Source organism: Mustela putorius, unplaced genomic scaffold, assembly GCF_011764305.1.
Source record: "Mustela putorius furo isolate JIRA1106 unplaced genomic scaffold, ASM1176430v1.1 tig00003834_pilon_pilon_pilon, whole genome shotgun sequence".
Classification (NCBI taxonomy): Eukaryota; Metazoa; Chordata; class Mammalia; order Carnivora; family Mustelidae; genus Mustela; species Mustela putorius.
In genome coordinates this window covers 87,338,745-87,355,308 of record NW_025421987.1, presented here as the reverse complement: position 1 = coordinate 87,355,308, position 16,564 = coordinate 87,338,745, and the positions used below count along the sequence as shown (strand labels likewise).

Below are 16,564 nucleotides of genomic sequence, written 5' to 3'. Positions count from 1 at the left end.
CTAGCTTTTGAATGCCTCAAAAGAACCTCTTCAGTGAATTTTAGAATGACGGGAATGGTATGGAATCTGGCCAAGGTTCTACTATGGGGACTCGAATGGGGGTGAGACAGGGAGATGGCTATAGATGAACACAGAAACCTGTACATTTCGATGAGTTGAGCTCCTCCATTAAGCCTTCTATTCTTGCTGTCTTGGCCAACCCAACACAGAGGGCCTGTGGGGGAGCTGAATGCGGGTGGAGGGAAAGGCTGGGGAGGAAAGGACTCCTGGGATGAAGATAAGCTTTTCCTCCAGTTTTGCCGAGATTTAGGTGTGCCTCTTGAGCCGTGCATTCTCTTCCCCTTCCTTCACTGAACCTTCAAGTTCAGTACAGTGCTAGTGATGCATTGTTTCTTATTAGACTCTTGAGTGAGACAGGTTCTAACACTCGGCATGACGCCTCTCCTCCATCATTTTTCCTTCCTATAGGAAGCAGCTAAGACTAACAGCATGTGAATATTGTCTGCTGCTCTTAAATGAATGCTGTCAAGGCCTATGTGACTCTTCTAAGAACCAGTGCCAGGCCGCAACACAGTAGTTACACTTGCAAATTCCCTGTTGTTCTAGCTTGCTAGGGCTGCCATAAGAAAGTATTAGAAACTGAGTGGATGAAATGACAGCAATTAATTTCCTCACAATCTTGGAGACTAGAAGTCCAAAGTCAAGTTGTCAGCAGGTTACTTTCTTTTGAGGCCTCTCTCCTTGACCACCTTCTCTGTCCTTGTATGGTCTTGCTTCTGTGCTCATCTGTGTTCCTGGGCTCATCTGGGCCCATGTTGTATTAGGGCCCACACTAATGATTTCATTCTAGGTTTATTACCTTTTTAAAGACCTATATACAAATACAACCACATTCTGAGGTACTGAGGGGTTATAATTCAGTATATGAATTTTGGGAAAACAATGTAACCCATAATACTTGTCAAATTTCAAAAGATATGTGTATGTATATGCATATATTTGTGTAAATATACACACACATATACATGTGTACAATATATAGTATATACATATCTATTATTTTGTAAGTGATAAAACTGGGAATGAATGTTATTGGGTCCTGAATATCTACTCTGAGCAAAACTATTCTAGGAGCTAGAAATCTCCCCAACGTGAAGCAATGTTGGGTTCTCCAATCAGGCTCAACCACGGACCACAGGCAACTGTCTCTTCCAACTACTCCAATTGATAGGTGAGTTTATCAAGTTCTGGGACTCAGAGATTATTTGGACAGATCAGAAAAAAAGCCACAAAATTCCACCCTCAGGTTGAAGGTTGTGCAGACAATGTCTGACTGATACTTGGCGTTGAAGTAATTATGGAATAAAGGGAGTATGACACCCTGATGAATCCCAGTCCGTGGTATCCTTCAATTTTCATCTCCTTTTGATCAAAAGAATCACAGTGTGCTCCTACCCAGAAAGAAGAGGGCATTTCTAAATATGGCAGACCCTATAGCAGAGACTTAGCTGCAAGTCAGTAAGATTACAGAGGGAGAGGCTGAAGACAGGGGAGGCGGAGAGTGTCTGTCCATGGTATGAGACCCTGGATGGTTCAGAAGAGATGAAGCCTCACGTACAAGTACACAGTGTAGTCTTATACTTCAGAGAACATGATGATACCAAGAGAGTCAGATTTGTACTTTATTAGTCACTCTCTACATTTGAACTGCCTCTCTGTCTCCCTTCCCCAGCACCTCTCTTCTCCTGCAGGGCACTATACCCCCAATGGAATTCTCTATGTGGTTCTCATGGTGGAAGGATAAGAGGGTTATTCTGCTGGGCTGGCCCTGGGCACTCAGCAGAGTGTCGTTCATCCTTGGGGAAAGGCAGGACAAGAAGCTTCTGCTCTGCAGGCCCCATGAAAAGGAAGGACACATCCAATGTTTCTCCCCGAGGATTTGTGGTAAGATCCAGCTTCACAGGGCAGGGCTCAGCATGGTAGTTTTCCTCAGGATCCTCGGGGTTCTTCTGGTCATCCAAATCGGGGAGGTGTTGGACAGATCCTTTAGGCACAGCTTTGGGGGACAAGCCGGGAGTAGGAGCTACGACTTTCTGCTGAGACTCTTCCACCCCAGGGAGATGTACAGGTCCCTGGTTAGCAGCATTGACTTCCCCTACAGAGGCAGGGCCCTGAAATAAGAACATTTTCAAATAAGGGAACATTTCCAGGAAAAACTCCTACCATGGCTAGTACCAAGCTAAGCCTGTTCTGGGACTTTCTGATGGAATGTCTCAAAGGGAGACCAGCTAGAGGGATGATTTAACTCTGCTTAAAGGGTTAAATGGTTAAAAGAAGCAAAAGCAGACAACAGAGTATGTGAGACCGAGCTGAACAATTGTTTGGAGGGGTTGAATGGCTTCTTCTAAGTACCCTGGGGTGCTGTCACACCATCCCAGTAGTGCAGCGACAGTCCCTTTACTTATGGCTTATTCAATGCCATGTGCCACACAGGGTCCTTCCTCTAGTTCCTCTCATTGCTTGCCACAGGGATCTGAACATGGTGATTGTTGCAACCCCATTCTACAGACAAGACAACCAAGATTCAGAAAGGTAAGAAGTTGTCCAGAGTCACACACACTTTATAGGTGGCGGAGCAGGACTGGGACAAGGTGGCCTGTCTGAATCACCCTTTCAATGATAGCTGGCTGCCCCATAGTGAACACTCGGCAAATACTTTGGGAAAGGGTGAGGGTCTTTGGGACACTGGATTTAATGTTTCAGAGGCCTCAGCCATCTGAGCTAGGATATCTCTATTTCTGAAGGAGTCTTATTTATTCAGTAGGACCACATTGTGACTGGAAAAAAAAATATGACTGGTGTTTATCCAGTCACCCTGTGGGTGTGACCTTGGGGCAGCCTGAATAAAGTAGTGATCATGGATTTTAGGAAATCAAAAGGAGAGTACAGTTAGGATTTCAATTATCTTCTCTCTTGTTCAATGAGAAGACAAACAATTAGATTGAAAAATACCTGTTGTTCAAAGAAGTTACAAGACACGGAGACAAACTTTTCCATTGGTGTTTGAGTCACGGAACCTGTGCAAAGACCAACAGGCTACAGACAGAGAAAATACAACATTCTGTGAGTATTATGATTATTAGTGATTAGAAATGGAAATCAACTTGTTTTCTGCTTGTGTAGACCCACAGTTAGTCAACATTTTTATGTGCCTACAATGTTATGGGCAGGCCCTGAGCCAATTCTCTCTACATCATTTTTGCCAATCACCCAAACAAAGCTAAATTTCCTCCAGTTATGTGGAACTCAGGATGTACTTTTTAAAGTAGGCTCCATGCCCATTGCTGAGCCCAATGCCAGGCTTGAACTCATGACCATGAGCTCCAGACCTCAGCTGAGATCAAGAGTTGAATGCTTAACTGACTCAGCCACCCAGGGGTCCCTAAACTCAGGATTTCTTGAGGAACAAGCCATTAGAAAAGTCTTTGTATTGAGCAGAAATCTGTGTCTATAGAACATCTATGTCTTGGTCTTACTTCTACCCTTGGGTCATTTTGAACACCTGTTCTCATTTTGCACATAGTAGTGGCCTTTTATGTATGTTCCACCCAGAGCTTTCTCTTCTCAGACAAAATTCCTCTAAGCTCCTTCAACTTCTCTTTATTTAGAAATAAAATAATTTTGTTTTCTTTATACAAATATAATAAATAGTAATTTAGAATATGGATAAACAAAAAGTTAAAAAGACCCACAATTGCATGAAAGGTAACTATTTCTTTTATTCTAACCTTTTTTCCTATGCATATATATTTTTATTCTAGATAAATGGGATTACATTACATATTTTATAACTGCTTCTCATCACTTAGTAGTATATTGTGAAAATCCTTTAATGGCATTAAATAGTGTTCTGTGATCTCTTTTATAATCATTAACTAATATTCTTCTGATTATTTAACAAGTTCTTAGTTACTTCTTAGGGTAAATTCCTAGAAGAGGAATTTTAGAGACTTAGAGCACACATATATTTAAAGTCAAATAGAATATTATAATAAAATGTTGCCTCAATTTCTAAAGAACTCTTAAGAAAGAATATTCACATGGAATATACTAAAATGTATCTAAATGGATTGCCTGAATATCCTATCACCCATGTGAAGACTATGTAAAGAGAAGATTTGAAGTTCCTTATGATGGGAAAATCCATGAGTGTAGAAAGTCCTTAGAGAATGGTGCTTCAGCCTCTTCCTTCTCCAATTCTTCACCAAATCATATTGGGGACACTAAGAGAAGCTTCTGGAGAGACTGCAGTTACCTGTACCAAGTAGAGCCTAGCTACTCCCACTCTGACTAGAATTTGCTGAGCTACTCTAATTCATGCTGAATCTAGAGAAAACCACAAAAAGGGAGTTTGTAGACATGCTTAACATGGGAACCCTAGAGTTTTGGGACATATGGGCTATGAAGATTGGTATCTGCTTCTCTCTCAGAGCATTCTGAAGGCAGGATCTTGGCTAAAGCAGGCTACTATGGTAGGGTAAGGAAAAAGGGTGGGAAAGGGAACACTATCTCCACTGTTTGGAATAGTAAAAATATGTGAATTCCTTGAGACAAGCAAATGCCATAGATAGGGCTTTTTTGAAAGTACCTTCCCATGGGACAATCTTCCAGAGAAGGGATAATAATAGGTGAGAGTAAATCACTTGTTTACTTGTTTACTATCACTTGTTTAAAGCGATAGTAAAAATCTGTGGGGGCTGAATCTGAGAAGGAGTGGTTCCAAGAAGTCAGCTAGAGAATACATCATCCAGCCAGGAAAGAACCTCTGGATGAAACCACACCTGTACCACTTGAGAGAACCAGCACTGGAACCTGGCTTATGGAGGGCCAGTGTAGACCAAGAGAAAACCAAAACCGCAGTTATATAAAAAAGACTTTGGGCTCTTCTCTCTTCTCCTCTTTCATTCTTCTTGGAACTTGGAAGGGCAAGAATTAAGCAAAAGATGACAGAGAGGGAAGAAAGAGTGAAAGAATAGACCTTGACTCCCTTTCTCACAGCAGGTCCTAAGCTCTGAGTCAGGATGAAGCTATGAAAAAAGAGAAAAGCTCTGCATTGGATATAAGATAGAAGTTTTGATTCAGAATTGACTGAACAGATTTTTTTTCAGACCTGTAAGTGAACCTTAATTATCTAAGTGAAATTGTCCTTATTATTGATAATGACCAGAGCGCTATGGGATCTGCCCAAGATGTTATTGACAAGTGAGAAGAAGAGATCCTACAGAATAGGGTGAAAATGTTTTCCCAATTATTATACAAGTCTTTTGGGACACACATTTTAAAGATTTTTTTATTTTATTTTATTTATTTGACATAGAGAGAGATCACAAGTAGGCAGAGAGGCAGGCACAGAGAGAGAGAGGAGGAAGCAGGCTCCCCGCCTAGTAGAGAGCCTGATGAGGGGCTCCATCCCAGGACCCTGGGATCATGACCTGAGCCAAAGGCAGAGGCTTTAACCCACTGCGCCACCCAGGTGCCCCGAGACACACATTTTAGATTCAAAGACACATGTAGGTTGAAAGTAAAAAGATGGAAAAAATATAAATGCAAACAATAACAAAAAGAGAGCTGGAACGGCTATACAAATGTCAGACAAAATTGACTTGAAGATAAAAATTGTTGGTAGAGACAAAGAAAAACACTTTATAATGATAAAAAGGCCACCTTATTAAGAAGACACAATAACTATAAGTATATACGTACCTAAAAACCGAGCCCCAAAGAACACAAGCCAAACTGACAGAATTCAAAGGAGATAAAGACAAGTCAACAGTAATAGTTGGAAATCTCACTTTCAGTAAAGGATAGAACAATTATGCAGGACATCAACAAGGAAAGAGAAGACTTAAACAACACTACAAACCAATCATTACAGAATGCTCCACCTAACAACAGTACAATATACACCCTTCTCAAGTGTACATGGAACATTTTCCAGGATATACCTTATGCTAAATTTTAAAACAAACTTCAATTAATTTAAAAGAATTGAGATCATATGGCGCACGTTCTCCAACTACAATGGAATGAGATTGGAGATGGATAACAAAATATTGGGGAATTTTGCAAATATTAGATGACATACTCCTACATAACCAATTGGTCAATGAAATAATCACAAAGAAAATTAGAGAATACTTTGAGATGAATAGAAACCAAAACAAAATATATACAACTTATGAGATTCAGCTAAAGCATTGCTGAGAAGGAAATCTGTAGATGTAACTGCTATTGTTAAGAAAAAAAATCAATAACAAATCATTTATGTAACCTTCTACCTTAAGAAACAGAAAAAGCAGAAAAACAAAACAAAACAAAAACAAAAACAAACTCATCCCAAAGCAAACAAAAAGAAGGCCATAATAAAGAGCAGAGAGGAAAAAATTAACTAGATGATTACAAAAACAGAAAATGAAACTGAAAGTTGATTATTTGAAAAGATCAACAAAATTGACAAAACTTTAGCTGGACTGACCAAGAAAAAAATGTCTCATATATTAAAATTGGAATTAAATTTTAACCTTTCAGAAATAAGAAGGGAATACTATGAACATCTTCTTGAATGCTAAGAAATTAAGTAACTTCGATGAAATGAACAAATTCTTAGGAGGACACGAACTACCAAAACTTAAGGAAACAGAAAATCTAAATAGAACTATAACAAGTGAAGAAATCAAATTATTAATAATTCTTTTCTAAAAACCCCAAACTTCTCGTAAAGACAAGTTCAGGCCCACTGTTGAACTCTACAAAACATTTAAAGAAAAATAAACACCAATCCTTAAACTCTTCCAAAATAAAACAGAAGAGGAGGGAAATTTTCCCAACTCATTCTGTGAGGCCAATATTAAACTCATATGGAAATCAGGCAGAGAAAATACAAGAAAACTATAGATTAATATCTCTTATGAATATGAAAATGGAAAACCTTATAAAAAAATACTGGCAAATTGAATTCAGCAACATGTAAAAAGGATTATATACCATGATCAATTGGGATTCATTCCCAAAGTGCAAGCTTGTTTTAACATACAAGAGTCAATCATTGTTAATACAATAATGACAGATTAAAGGAAAAGAAAACCATGGCTACCTCCTTAATTCAGAAAAAGCATTTGATAAACTCTAATACTGTTTTTTCATTAAAAAATTTTTCAGAAAATAAGAATAGATCTTTTTCAACTTAAAAGAGGGCATCCATGAAAAACTTATAGTTAACATCATATTTAATGATGAAATACTCAGTGTTTTCCCCAGGAATACAATAAGGATGTCTACTCTTCCTACCTCTGTTCAACATTATACTGGAAGGTCTAGCCAGGGAAATTAGGCAAGAAAAAGAATTAAAAGGCATGCAGATTGGAAAGGAAGAAGTAAAGCTATCTCTAATTGCAGATGACATGACATTGTATGTAGAAAATCCTAAGAAATCTACTAGAAAACATTTAGAACTAGTAAATGAGTCCAGCAAGGTTCCAAGATACAAGATCAGTATGCAAAAATCAATTGTATTCCTATACACTTATAGGAAACAATTCAAAAATAAAATAAAGGAAACAAATACATTATTTTAGCATCAAAGAGAATAAAATATTTAGATATACAAGTAAGTGAGTATTGAACATAGAAAATTATAAAACATTGTTGAAGGAAATTGAGTCTTAAAAGGAAAGAATCCATATTCATGGACTGAAAGACTTACTATTGTTAATATGACAGTATGTCCCACATTGGCCTACAGATTCAGTGCAATTCTTATCACATTTCTAACTTTTTTTTTAAAAATAGAAAATTATTATGAAAATGCAATGGATCCAGAATACCCAAATAATCTTGAATAAAGAGAACAAAATAGGAGCACTTACACTTCCCAATTTCAAAATTTACTACAAAGCTATAGTATTCATGATAGTGAAATAGTGGCATAGGGATAACTATGTAGATCCATGGAATAAAATGGAGAGTGCAGAAATAAATCTTGACATTTATAGCCAAGTTATCTTCAAGAAGTATTCCAAGACACTTAAGTGGGAAAAAATGATTGTTTTTTTTTTCAACAAATAATTCTAGGACAAATGGACATCCAGAAGCAGAAGAATGAAGTTGAACCTCTTACCTCACACAATATAAAAAAAAATTAACTTACTACAGGTCACAAACTTAAACCTAAGAGTTAAAGCTAGAAAACTCTTCAAAGAATACATAGGAGTAAGTCTTAGTGAGTTTGGATTAGGCAATGATTTCTTAGAGATGACTCCAAACACATTCAGTGATGACACAAATAAGTAAGAGGGACTCCATGCAAATTAAAAAACCTTTTATACTTCAAAGAACATCGTTAAGAAATTGGAATAGACAACCCAGAGAATGAGAAAATCTTTATAATCATATATGTGATTAAGGGATTGTTATCTAGAATATGTAAAGAGCTCCTACAACTCAACAATAAGAAAATGACTAATCCAATTTTAAAATGGGCAAAGGATTTGAATAGACATTTCTCCAAAGAATATATATACGATAATGGCCAATAAGTACATTAAAGATGTTTAACATCATTAGCCATGAAGAAAATGCAAGTAACAACCAAAATGAGATGACACTCCATACTCAATAAGATAGCTAAAATAAAAAAAAAAAAAGACAGATAATTATGATAAGAAGTGTGAGCAAAAATGTGGAGAAATTAAAACCCACATACATGGCAGATAGGATCATAAAACTGGTGCAATCACTTTGGAAAACAGTTTGGCAGTTCATCAAAATGTATGACTCAGCAATCCCACTTCAGACCATACACCCAGGAGAAATGAAAACACAATAGGCATAAAAACTTGTATACAAATGCTCCTTGCACTATCATTTATCACAGCTCCAACAGGGAAGCAACCCAAAGAGCCATTGACTATAGGATGAAAAGCAGTACTTGGTGCATCCATGCAAATGAACTATTATTTGGCCATAGAAAGGAATGAGGCACCGATACATGCTAAATCTTGAAAACATTATGTTAAGTGAAAAAAGGCAGAAACAAAAGGACCTACATACCATGATTCTGTTACATGAAGTGTCTGGAAGAAGACAAAGTCATTGAGACGACGAGTAGACTAGCGGGCTCCAGGGACTTGGGTGAGGGGTAAGGGGAACAACTGCTAATAGGTAAGGGGTTTCTTTTTGGGCTGACGAAGATATTCAAAAGTTAGATAGTAGTGATGGCGCACAGCTCTGTGAATATACTAAAAAGCCCACTGGACTGTATATCTTTTTTTTTTTTTAAAGATTTTATTTATTTTTTTGACAGACAGAGATCACAAGTAGGCAGAGAGGCAGGCAGAGAGAGAGAGGAGGAAGCAGGCTCCCCGTGGAGCAGAGAGCCCGATGTGGGGCTCAATCCCAGGACCCCAGGATTATGACCTGAGCCGAAGACAGAGGCTTAAGCCACCCAGGTGCCCCTGGATTGTATATCTTAAAGGGTGAATTTTATGATGTGTGAATTATCTTAATAAAGCTGTTAGTATAACTAAGGAGAAAAAAGTCTTTTGACTCATTTTGCCTGATTGTGCTCCACAATACATTGTGTCAATCAGTATTTCCCACCAAGTGTGTTTTCGATGGTTTCAAGGTTCCCTGCCCATCATGGACACATTCTTTGAAAGAAGTCCTGTTTGACTTCTTTGTCCTTCATAAAAGAGCAGTCCGAGGATCAGAATACCATGGTGTATTCCAAATGTAATGGGATTTGTTCAGATAGAAGCAGGACCATCACAAACCACTGAGAAGATCTGCCTATGTTTTACAGCGTCTATGATCTTTTTTTTTTTTTTTGCAAAGTCATCATATTGCTGATGAAAATTGCAATTATGATAAAATAAAATCCTTATTTTTGCACCTGAACCTGCACAATCTCTACTTAGTCCATTTTTCCTTAAGGGGAACAATTCATCTCGTGCATTACAATACCTCATGTAATAATTTATGCTCAGAAAGTACATATAGGTGACTTGTGAACACAAATCCTACATTATAAAGACATTCAGGAATACTTACCTCAGAATCAGGGGGCTGAAGTGCACAGTTGCTGGCCTGGGATTTGGTACATGGTGACTCTTTGATTAAGTATTCCACAAAGTAGGCAGGGCCAACCACCCACTGGTATGAGACAAGAGATGAGAAAGAAAAAAATCAAATCTTACCATGTGGAGAAATGATTCAGGTTTGGCAGCATTTTATTTAGGAGAACCAAACATCCTCAGTCAAAGTCATTGTCAGCCCAGGTCTGCTGTTGTCCCTGTACTCCCCACCAAGATCAAAGCATGTATTGTGATTCTGTCATTTAAAAAATCATAATTACCATACTTTTCTTCCCTTCTTAAGGATTTGAAAGGGCTCTAAAAACCTTCCTTGGTTGAGTGGATTTTTCCTCCTGTAGATTTGTTTTTAGATTCAATTTTCTCTATATAATAGATTTAACATCATCCAAATGCAAACGAGCCTCCACTTTCCCTAATCTGTAAAACTCATAATCCATTCCAGGCCTTAAGATGAAGCAGAAATTGACTTGCTAAATGGTCCACCATCAGTTAAATATAAGTGTAGCCCCAAATAGTAAACCAAAATAGAATAACCAAGGAGACCATGATTTCCATTTCCCTTCTCACCTTAAGGCCAATGAAGTAAAACAGAGTCCCACAACTCAGGTGGAAATCCCATGGCATAACTCAGACACAGAAACATGACTGTATGTACATCAGGTCCACCCAAGGAGGGAATAAAGAAAAGGCTTTTCAGATCAAATTAAAAGGAGTGCCTTGATATTCACCTCAGCTTAGGAACTGAGAGTAACAGTTAGGAGAGACATTGTTGGTGTAATGACACTTCAACCTCACCTGTCTAGAAGCCTGGGTGACTTGGACAAGAGAATACTGCTTTGAGGGGTTCTCACTGTTGTATTTTGCAAGAGACTCAAGGGCAGCTTCCAGATACTCAGGATCTGACAAGTTGGTGGGGAAGGGGCAGTCAGGGCACATTGTGTGTATTCCTCTTCGAGAAACTGTTGATGCCAAAGAGAGAAGTTTTAAAATGAAACTCCTTAATGATTTTTAATCCCATAAATCATGACTACAACAGAGGCAGAGATTTAAACAAAAAAAAGAAAGAAAGAAAAAAGAAAAAGAAAAAAGAAAAGAAAGAAAGAAATCATTTCGGCAAGGAGGGAGTAGAAAAGGCATTGTCTACAAAGAAAGCAGTCAGCAGAGAGTTTCCTGCAATGACTGTGTACTACTTTCATAATTAAAAAAAAAAAAAAATCAAAGCAAGATTTTTTTCACCTCACACAAAGGTATTTACCTGAAGAATTGTGTTCAGAAATGCATGTGTGTTATATTGATACCAAAACTTGCTCCCAGTTAGCTCAGTGAAGGTATCTTCCACCATCACTGCCTCTGTCAGGCTGACTGAGTGTCTAAAATTGTTGAGATTTCATGAGTGTCATGTCTTATTCACCTTTTAGTCCCCAGCACCTAACATAACATCTCATGCATTGTAAGTGCTTAGCAAGTGATGTTGAGTGACACATAAAAGGTAAGCACATCCTCCCCAGTTAGAGGAAGTTGTAGAAGCGAGCCAGAAAACACACATTGGTCAAATCACTGTGTGACTGGATAGAATAATCCTGCTAAAGGTGTAGTGAGCATTTCTGACTGGAAAGAGCTGGAGGTGGCAAAACTCTCATGGAAGTCAGGCCAGGGAACTTTTCTAGAAGTTATTTCTGTAGCTCAAACACTTTGTTTTGATCAATTGCATGCTGATTTGCATGTATTTGGGCATCCTGGGAGGCAGTTTTCATAGCTTGGCACTCCTGGCACCATTATCCCCATGGGTCACTTCCTAATCTCCCATACCTCTGGCACCTATGACTTCCATTTAAATACCAGTCTGCCTTGTTGGTTCTACTCTGGTTTATTTATATAAAACTCCTCTTGGCAACCAGGAAGCTTAAAACATGGCCAATAAAATATTTGATCTGTTGCTTTATCTCCCAAAGGAACCAGCAACATTGTTATCTCCTGAAACTTATTAGAAATGCAGACTTTCGGGCCACACCCCACACCTCTAGAATCATAATCCGCACTTGAACAAAGATCCACCAGGAGAGTCATATTCACACAATAGTCTGCCAAGTAACCACATCCTATTTGCCCAGGACTTGGATGCTTTTTTTCCAAAGAAGGATCCGGAACAAATGCACGTGCATATTTGAAATGTCATTAAGTTCAGCCTCATTCTTAGTTCATTTATTCAACGATACTATGGACTCCGTACACTTGATACGAATGGAGGGAAAGCTTTGGCAGGCAGGAAGAAGGAAGACATGTTCAGCTTGATGGAAGAAGATAGGAGACCCAAGTCAAGGCAGTCCACTCTCTGTTCCATGAGGAGTGGTTAGTCTAACATTGTATAGGAATGACAACAGGTGAGCCCTTTTCCTTTTTGGAGTAGAGAACATGGTGGAAGAAGCAGCATTGGCAGGGGCCCTCAAACAATGTAAGTTCTAAGGGCAGAGGGTATCAGGTGAGGGCATCCTCATTGGAAGAGGAAGCAAACAGTACATGCGGAGACTGGAAAGTGCAATGTGTGTTTGGAAAATAGTGAAGCACCCATTCAGTTTCAGAAGTGCAAAGTTGGTGTAGTCAAGGAAATAACCTCAGGAGAGCTAGAAAGGGAGCCTGGGGACCAGAGCAGAGATTAAGCCATTTACATCAGACTGAAAATGTAGGATTTAATGCAACTGTCTATAATAAAAGATTTAAACAGTGTATTTAAGAAGATTCTCTGTGGGAAGAGGAGTGGTACAAGATGAACTTCACAGGAGAAGCAAAAACTGGATATACGAACATGGCCTTTGTATGAATAGGATGTAAGGATTGGAGAACCCTGTATTCTCTAGGCATAGCTCTATTTAATGCTCTTTTCCATATTTTATTAAAATGAGTTAAATCAGAGTGCTCTCTTACCTGGGCGAAGAGTACAGTTATAAGCAGATAAGTAGAGAATCCTTTCTGGCCTGTTAACATAATATATTGCTTTGCACTGACCATAAACCTGTAAAAAACACACACATTTTATGAGATGGTGAAACAAACCCCAAACTTTTAAAAATATCCAAAATTAGATTGGACATTTTATTTTTGAAGATTTGTTTGTTTGAGAGAAGCAGAAGAAGAGGGAGAGAGAATTTCAAGCAGACTCCACACTAACACAGAGCCTAACATGGGGCTGGATCTCAGGACCCTGAGACCACTAACCTGAGCCAAAACCAAGGGTTGGATGCTTAATGGACTGTGTCACCCCAGTTCCCCTGAACATTTTCTTTTCTTTTTTTTTTTTTTTTTTTTTTTAAGATTTTATTTATTTACTTGACAGAAATCACAAGCAGGCGGAGAGGCAGGCAGAGAGAAAGAGAGAGAGCAGGAAGCAGGCTCCCCGCTGAGCAGAAAGCCCAATGCGGGGCTTGATCCCAGAACTCTGGGATCATGACTTGAGCCGAAGGCAGAGGCTTTAACCTGCTGAGCCACCCAGGCGCCCCTGAACATTTTCTTTTTAAATAATGAAAAACTAAGGTCAATTTTGGGAGTTTGGGGTGTGAGAAACTTCCAGCCAACCAACAAATCATTCAACCTTCTTCTGAGACACAGCTGGTTTATATTTCCCAGCTTCCTTCCAGAGTAAATGTGACTATGTATAATTGAGCTGCAGCCACAGGAAGGTGAGCAGAAGTGACTGTAACCATTTCCAGGTGGCCCATGAAGTTTTTTCCCATGTGACTTATCCACCATACTCTTTCTTTTTCTATAGTCTGATGCAGAGAAGCTATGCAGTCATAGAAACCACCAGTTGAAGGTGGTGGTCTAGATCCACAATGTGGAGGGAACATGGGTCTCCAAGGTACTTCTGAAAGAAAGCTCCCTCTTGATCAGGAATTTCTATTTTGAGCTTTACATGAGTGAGAAATAAACTTCTATCATATTGGAATCAATATACAATTTTTAGGGTATATATAGAGCCACTAGTGCTACCTTAAATATAATTCACAACAGGGTAAGAACACTTTTTGCTCTTTAAAACCAGATAGGTCTAATTTTCTTTTTCATCTTTATTTTTTTATTTTTTATTTTTTAATAAACATATAATGTATTTTTATCCCCAGGGGTACAGGTCTGTGAATAGCCAGGTTTATACACTTCATAACACTCACCATAGTACATACCCTCCCCAATGTCCATAAACCCACTGCCCTCTCCCGACACTCCTCCCCCCAGCAACCCTCAGTTTGTTTTGTGAGATTAAGAGTCACTTATGGTTTGTCTCCCTCCTGATCCCATCTTGTTTCATTTATTCTTCTTCTACCCCCCAGCCCCCCACATTGCATTTCCACTTCAGATAGGTGTAATTTGACAGATTTGGTTAAATGATTAGAAATCTTGAGTAAATAGTTTACATCTAAACACAGTTCTGCACTCCAGATATAAAGTTTCATGTCAATTAATGGGCATAACCTCAGGATAACTGAGAATCAAAAGAAAACTATGTTATTTTCAAACTTCTTCATGAGTCCCCTTTAAAAGGTTGACTTCTGAGGACTTTTAGGTTCTATGATTCCAGGAAATCCTTCCATTGCACCTCTGGTAGCTCCCATACTATAATCTTTCCCTTTCCCCAGCTTTACGTTTCTTATTAGTGTTCACCGAAACAAAGCAAAATAAAACCAGGAAAGAAGCTCTCTCTCCAATTCTTCTATAGTCTTCCTTAGATATGGATCCAAAGTATTACCTATCAAATCTTTTTTCTCACAATCCAAACACTAGCTCGGAATCTATAGGAAGTTCTTGAAGGTAGGAAACCATTTGGGGGCAACTTTTCAATTCTGGGGTCATAACTCCTAGGGGGATGCTCAGAAACTCCTTTGATTAAGCTGTTTGATCTACAGCATTGGAATAACTACATGGGTGCTCTGCCTGAGAGTTGATAATGAAAGACATTCAAGAGATGGACATTGAGCAATCTTCACCCAGGTCAGAGAACACCTACCTTCTGCAGCATGCCTGGACACAAGCACTTACCGATCTATGAATGTACCTCACCCCACAGTCCTTCCATGCCTTCCTGGTGAGTACATGGCAGTCCGTTTCTAACACATCCAGTGTGAGATAGAACACAGATCCCAGGACCTGTAAAAGGGGGTTGAGAAATGCACTGCATCCCACATGAAGCAGAAACCCCTGAAGACTGACCAAGAAGTCTCTGTTTTATGGCAGAACCAAAGTCTTTGATGTTTGTGAAGATCATGGGTAACCTGTGGGACACTAGACAAGCTTCAGAGTAGGATAACTATTAGCCCAAGAATAAGAGCGCGTAGCACACCCTGACAGAGAAGAGAGGAATGTTCTTAGCAGGATTTCCAATTTGGAAAGCATCTTCCAACACATGTCTCTGGGGTCCCATTCCCCCTGATGGCCTCCTCAGCTTGTGTAAGCACCTGCTCACGATAGGGAACCATCACTTGCCTGTCTGTGTTCGCGTACATCCCTCACTCGGTTGAGGCTCAGCACATAGCCATCTTTTCGGTCCCTGTTGATGTCCTGAAGGGCAAAGTCTGCAACTGTCAGAACATCTGAGTCATTGCAGCCACGAGAGAGCATAATTGAGGGGGGGGTTGCGGGGGTACAGATCTAGCACTGCAGCATGCAGCCAGTGTGCAGAGCACCAAGGGTAGGAGCAGACCCATTCTGTAGGGAATAAGGTCCAGGGTAAGTCAGGTTATAGAGTTACAGGGATTGGGCTGCTCGCAGCGCTCTCTCTATAAAGCCAATTTGCACGGTTTTGTAATTGCAATCTGAACCTATAACCAGGTTTTGAGACCCAATGTCCCATTTTATCTCCTTGAATTCTAAATGTAGATTTCCCTGAGTCAGTACTTTGGATGGGATTTGCCAATGTTTCTAACCTTGGGCCCTGTAGCAATCTCATATTCACGTGTCATGTAAACAAATTTGTTTCCTAACCTTTTCTGAAGAAACCATAATGAACACTCAGGTCAAGGCTCCTAGAGGTCATGACTGGATTCTGGTTTGTGTCCAGGGCCCTACCTGAATCAGAATATGTGGGCTGTCACTTTTCTCCTTCTTTCCTAGTACCTGCCCACCAGTGAATGTACTGGGCCACACTAATAGTTATCCCGGGCATGGAACCTGGGGTTCAGTCCCAGTGATGTTCAGTGAGTTCAGATTTCCTGCCTGACTTCCCATGTTTACCTCTTATTAGATCAGGAAAAGGGCTCTAACCTCACATCCCCTACAGAAAGTAACTGTGACATCCTTAATGCACTTTGGGATGTGGCTAGAAAGTGGTCTACTTGGCCTTATTTGAATTTTTTAAAACAAAGTCTTCATTTAAAGAAAAAAGAAGTGAATGATTCATCAATAGTTCTTACACCATACTCCAAGTC

At 39.3% G+C, this 16,564-nt stretch overlaps 1 protein-coding gene across 1 annotated transcript; it reads right to left on the bottom strand.

Annotated features, from left to right (window-relative positions):
- Positions 1-1,664: 1,664 nt before the first annotated feature.
- On the bottom strand, positions 1,665-15,929 carry FETUB (fetuin B). Its single transcript, XM_045088174.1, is given in 9 exon segments — positions 1,665-2,171; positions 3,013-3,096; positions 10,108-10,209; positions 10,947-11,110; positions 13,074-13,161; positions 15,180-15,287; positions 15,479-15,481; positions 15,624-15,778; positions 15,781-15,929. Coding segments are annotated over 9 exon segments (1,152 nt in total). The 5' UTR covers positions 15,845-15,929; the 3' UTR covers positions 1,665-1,787.
- Between the last annotated feature and the right edge of the window lie 635 nt (positions 15,930-16,564).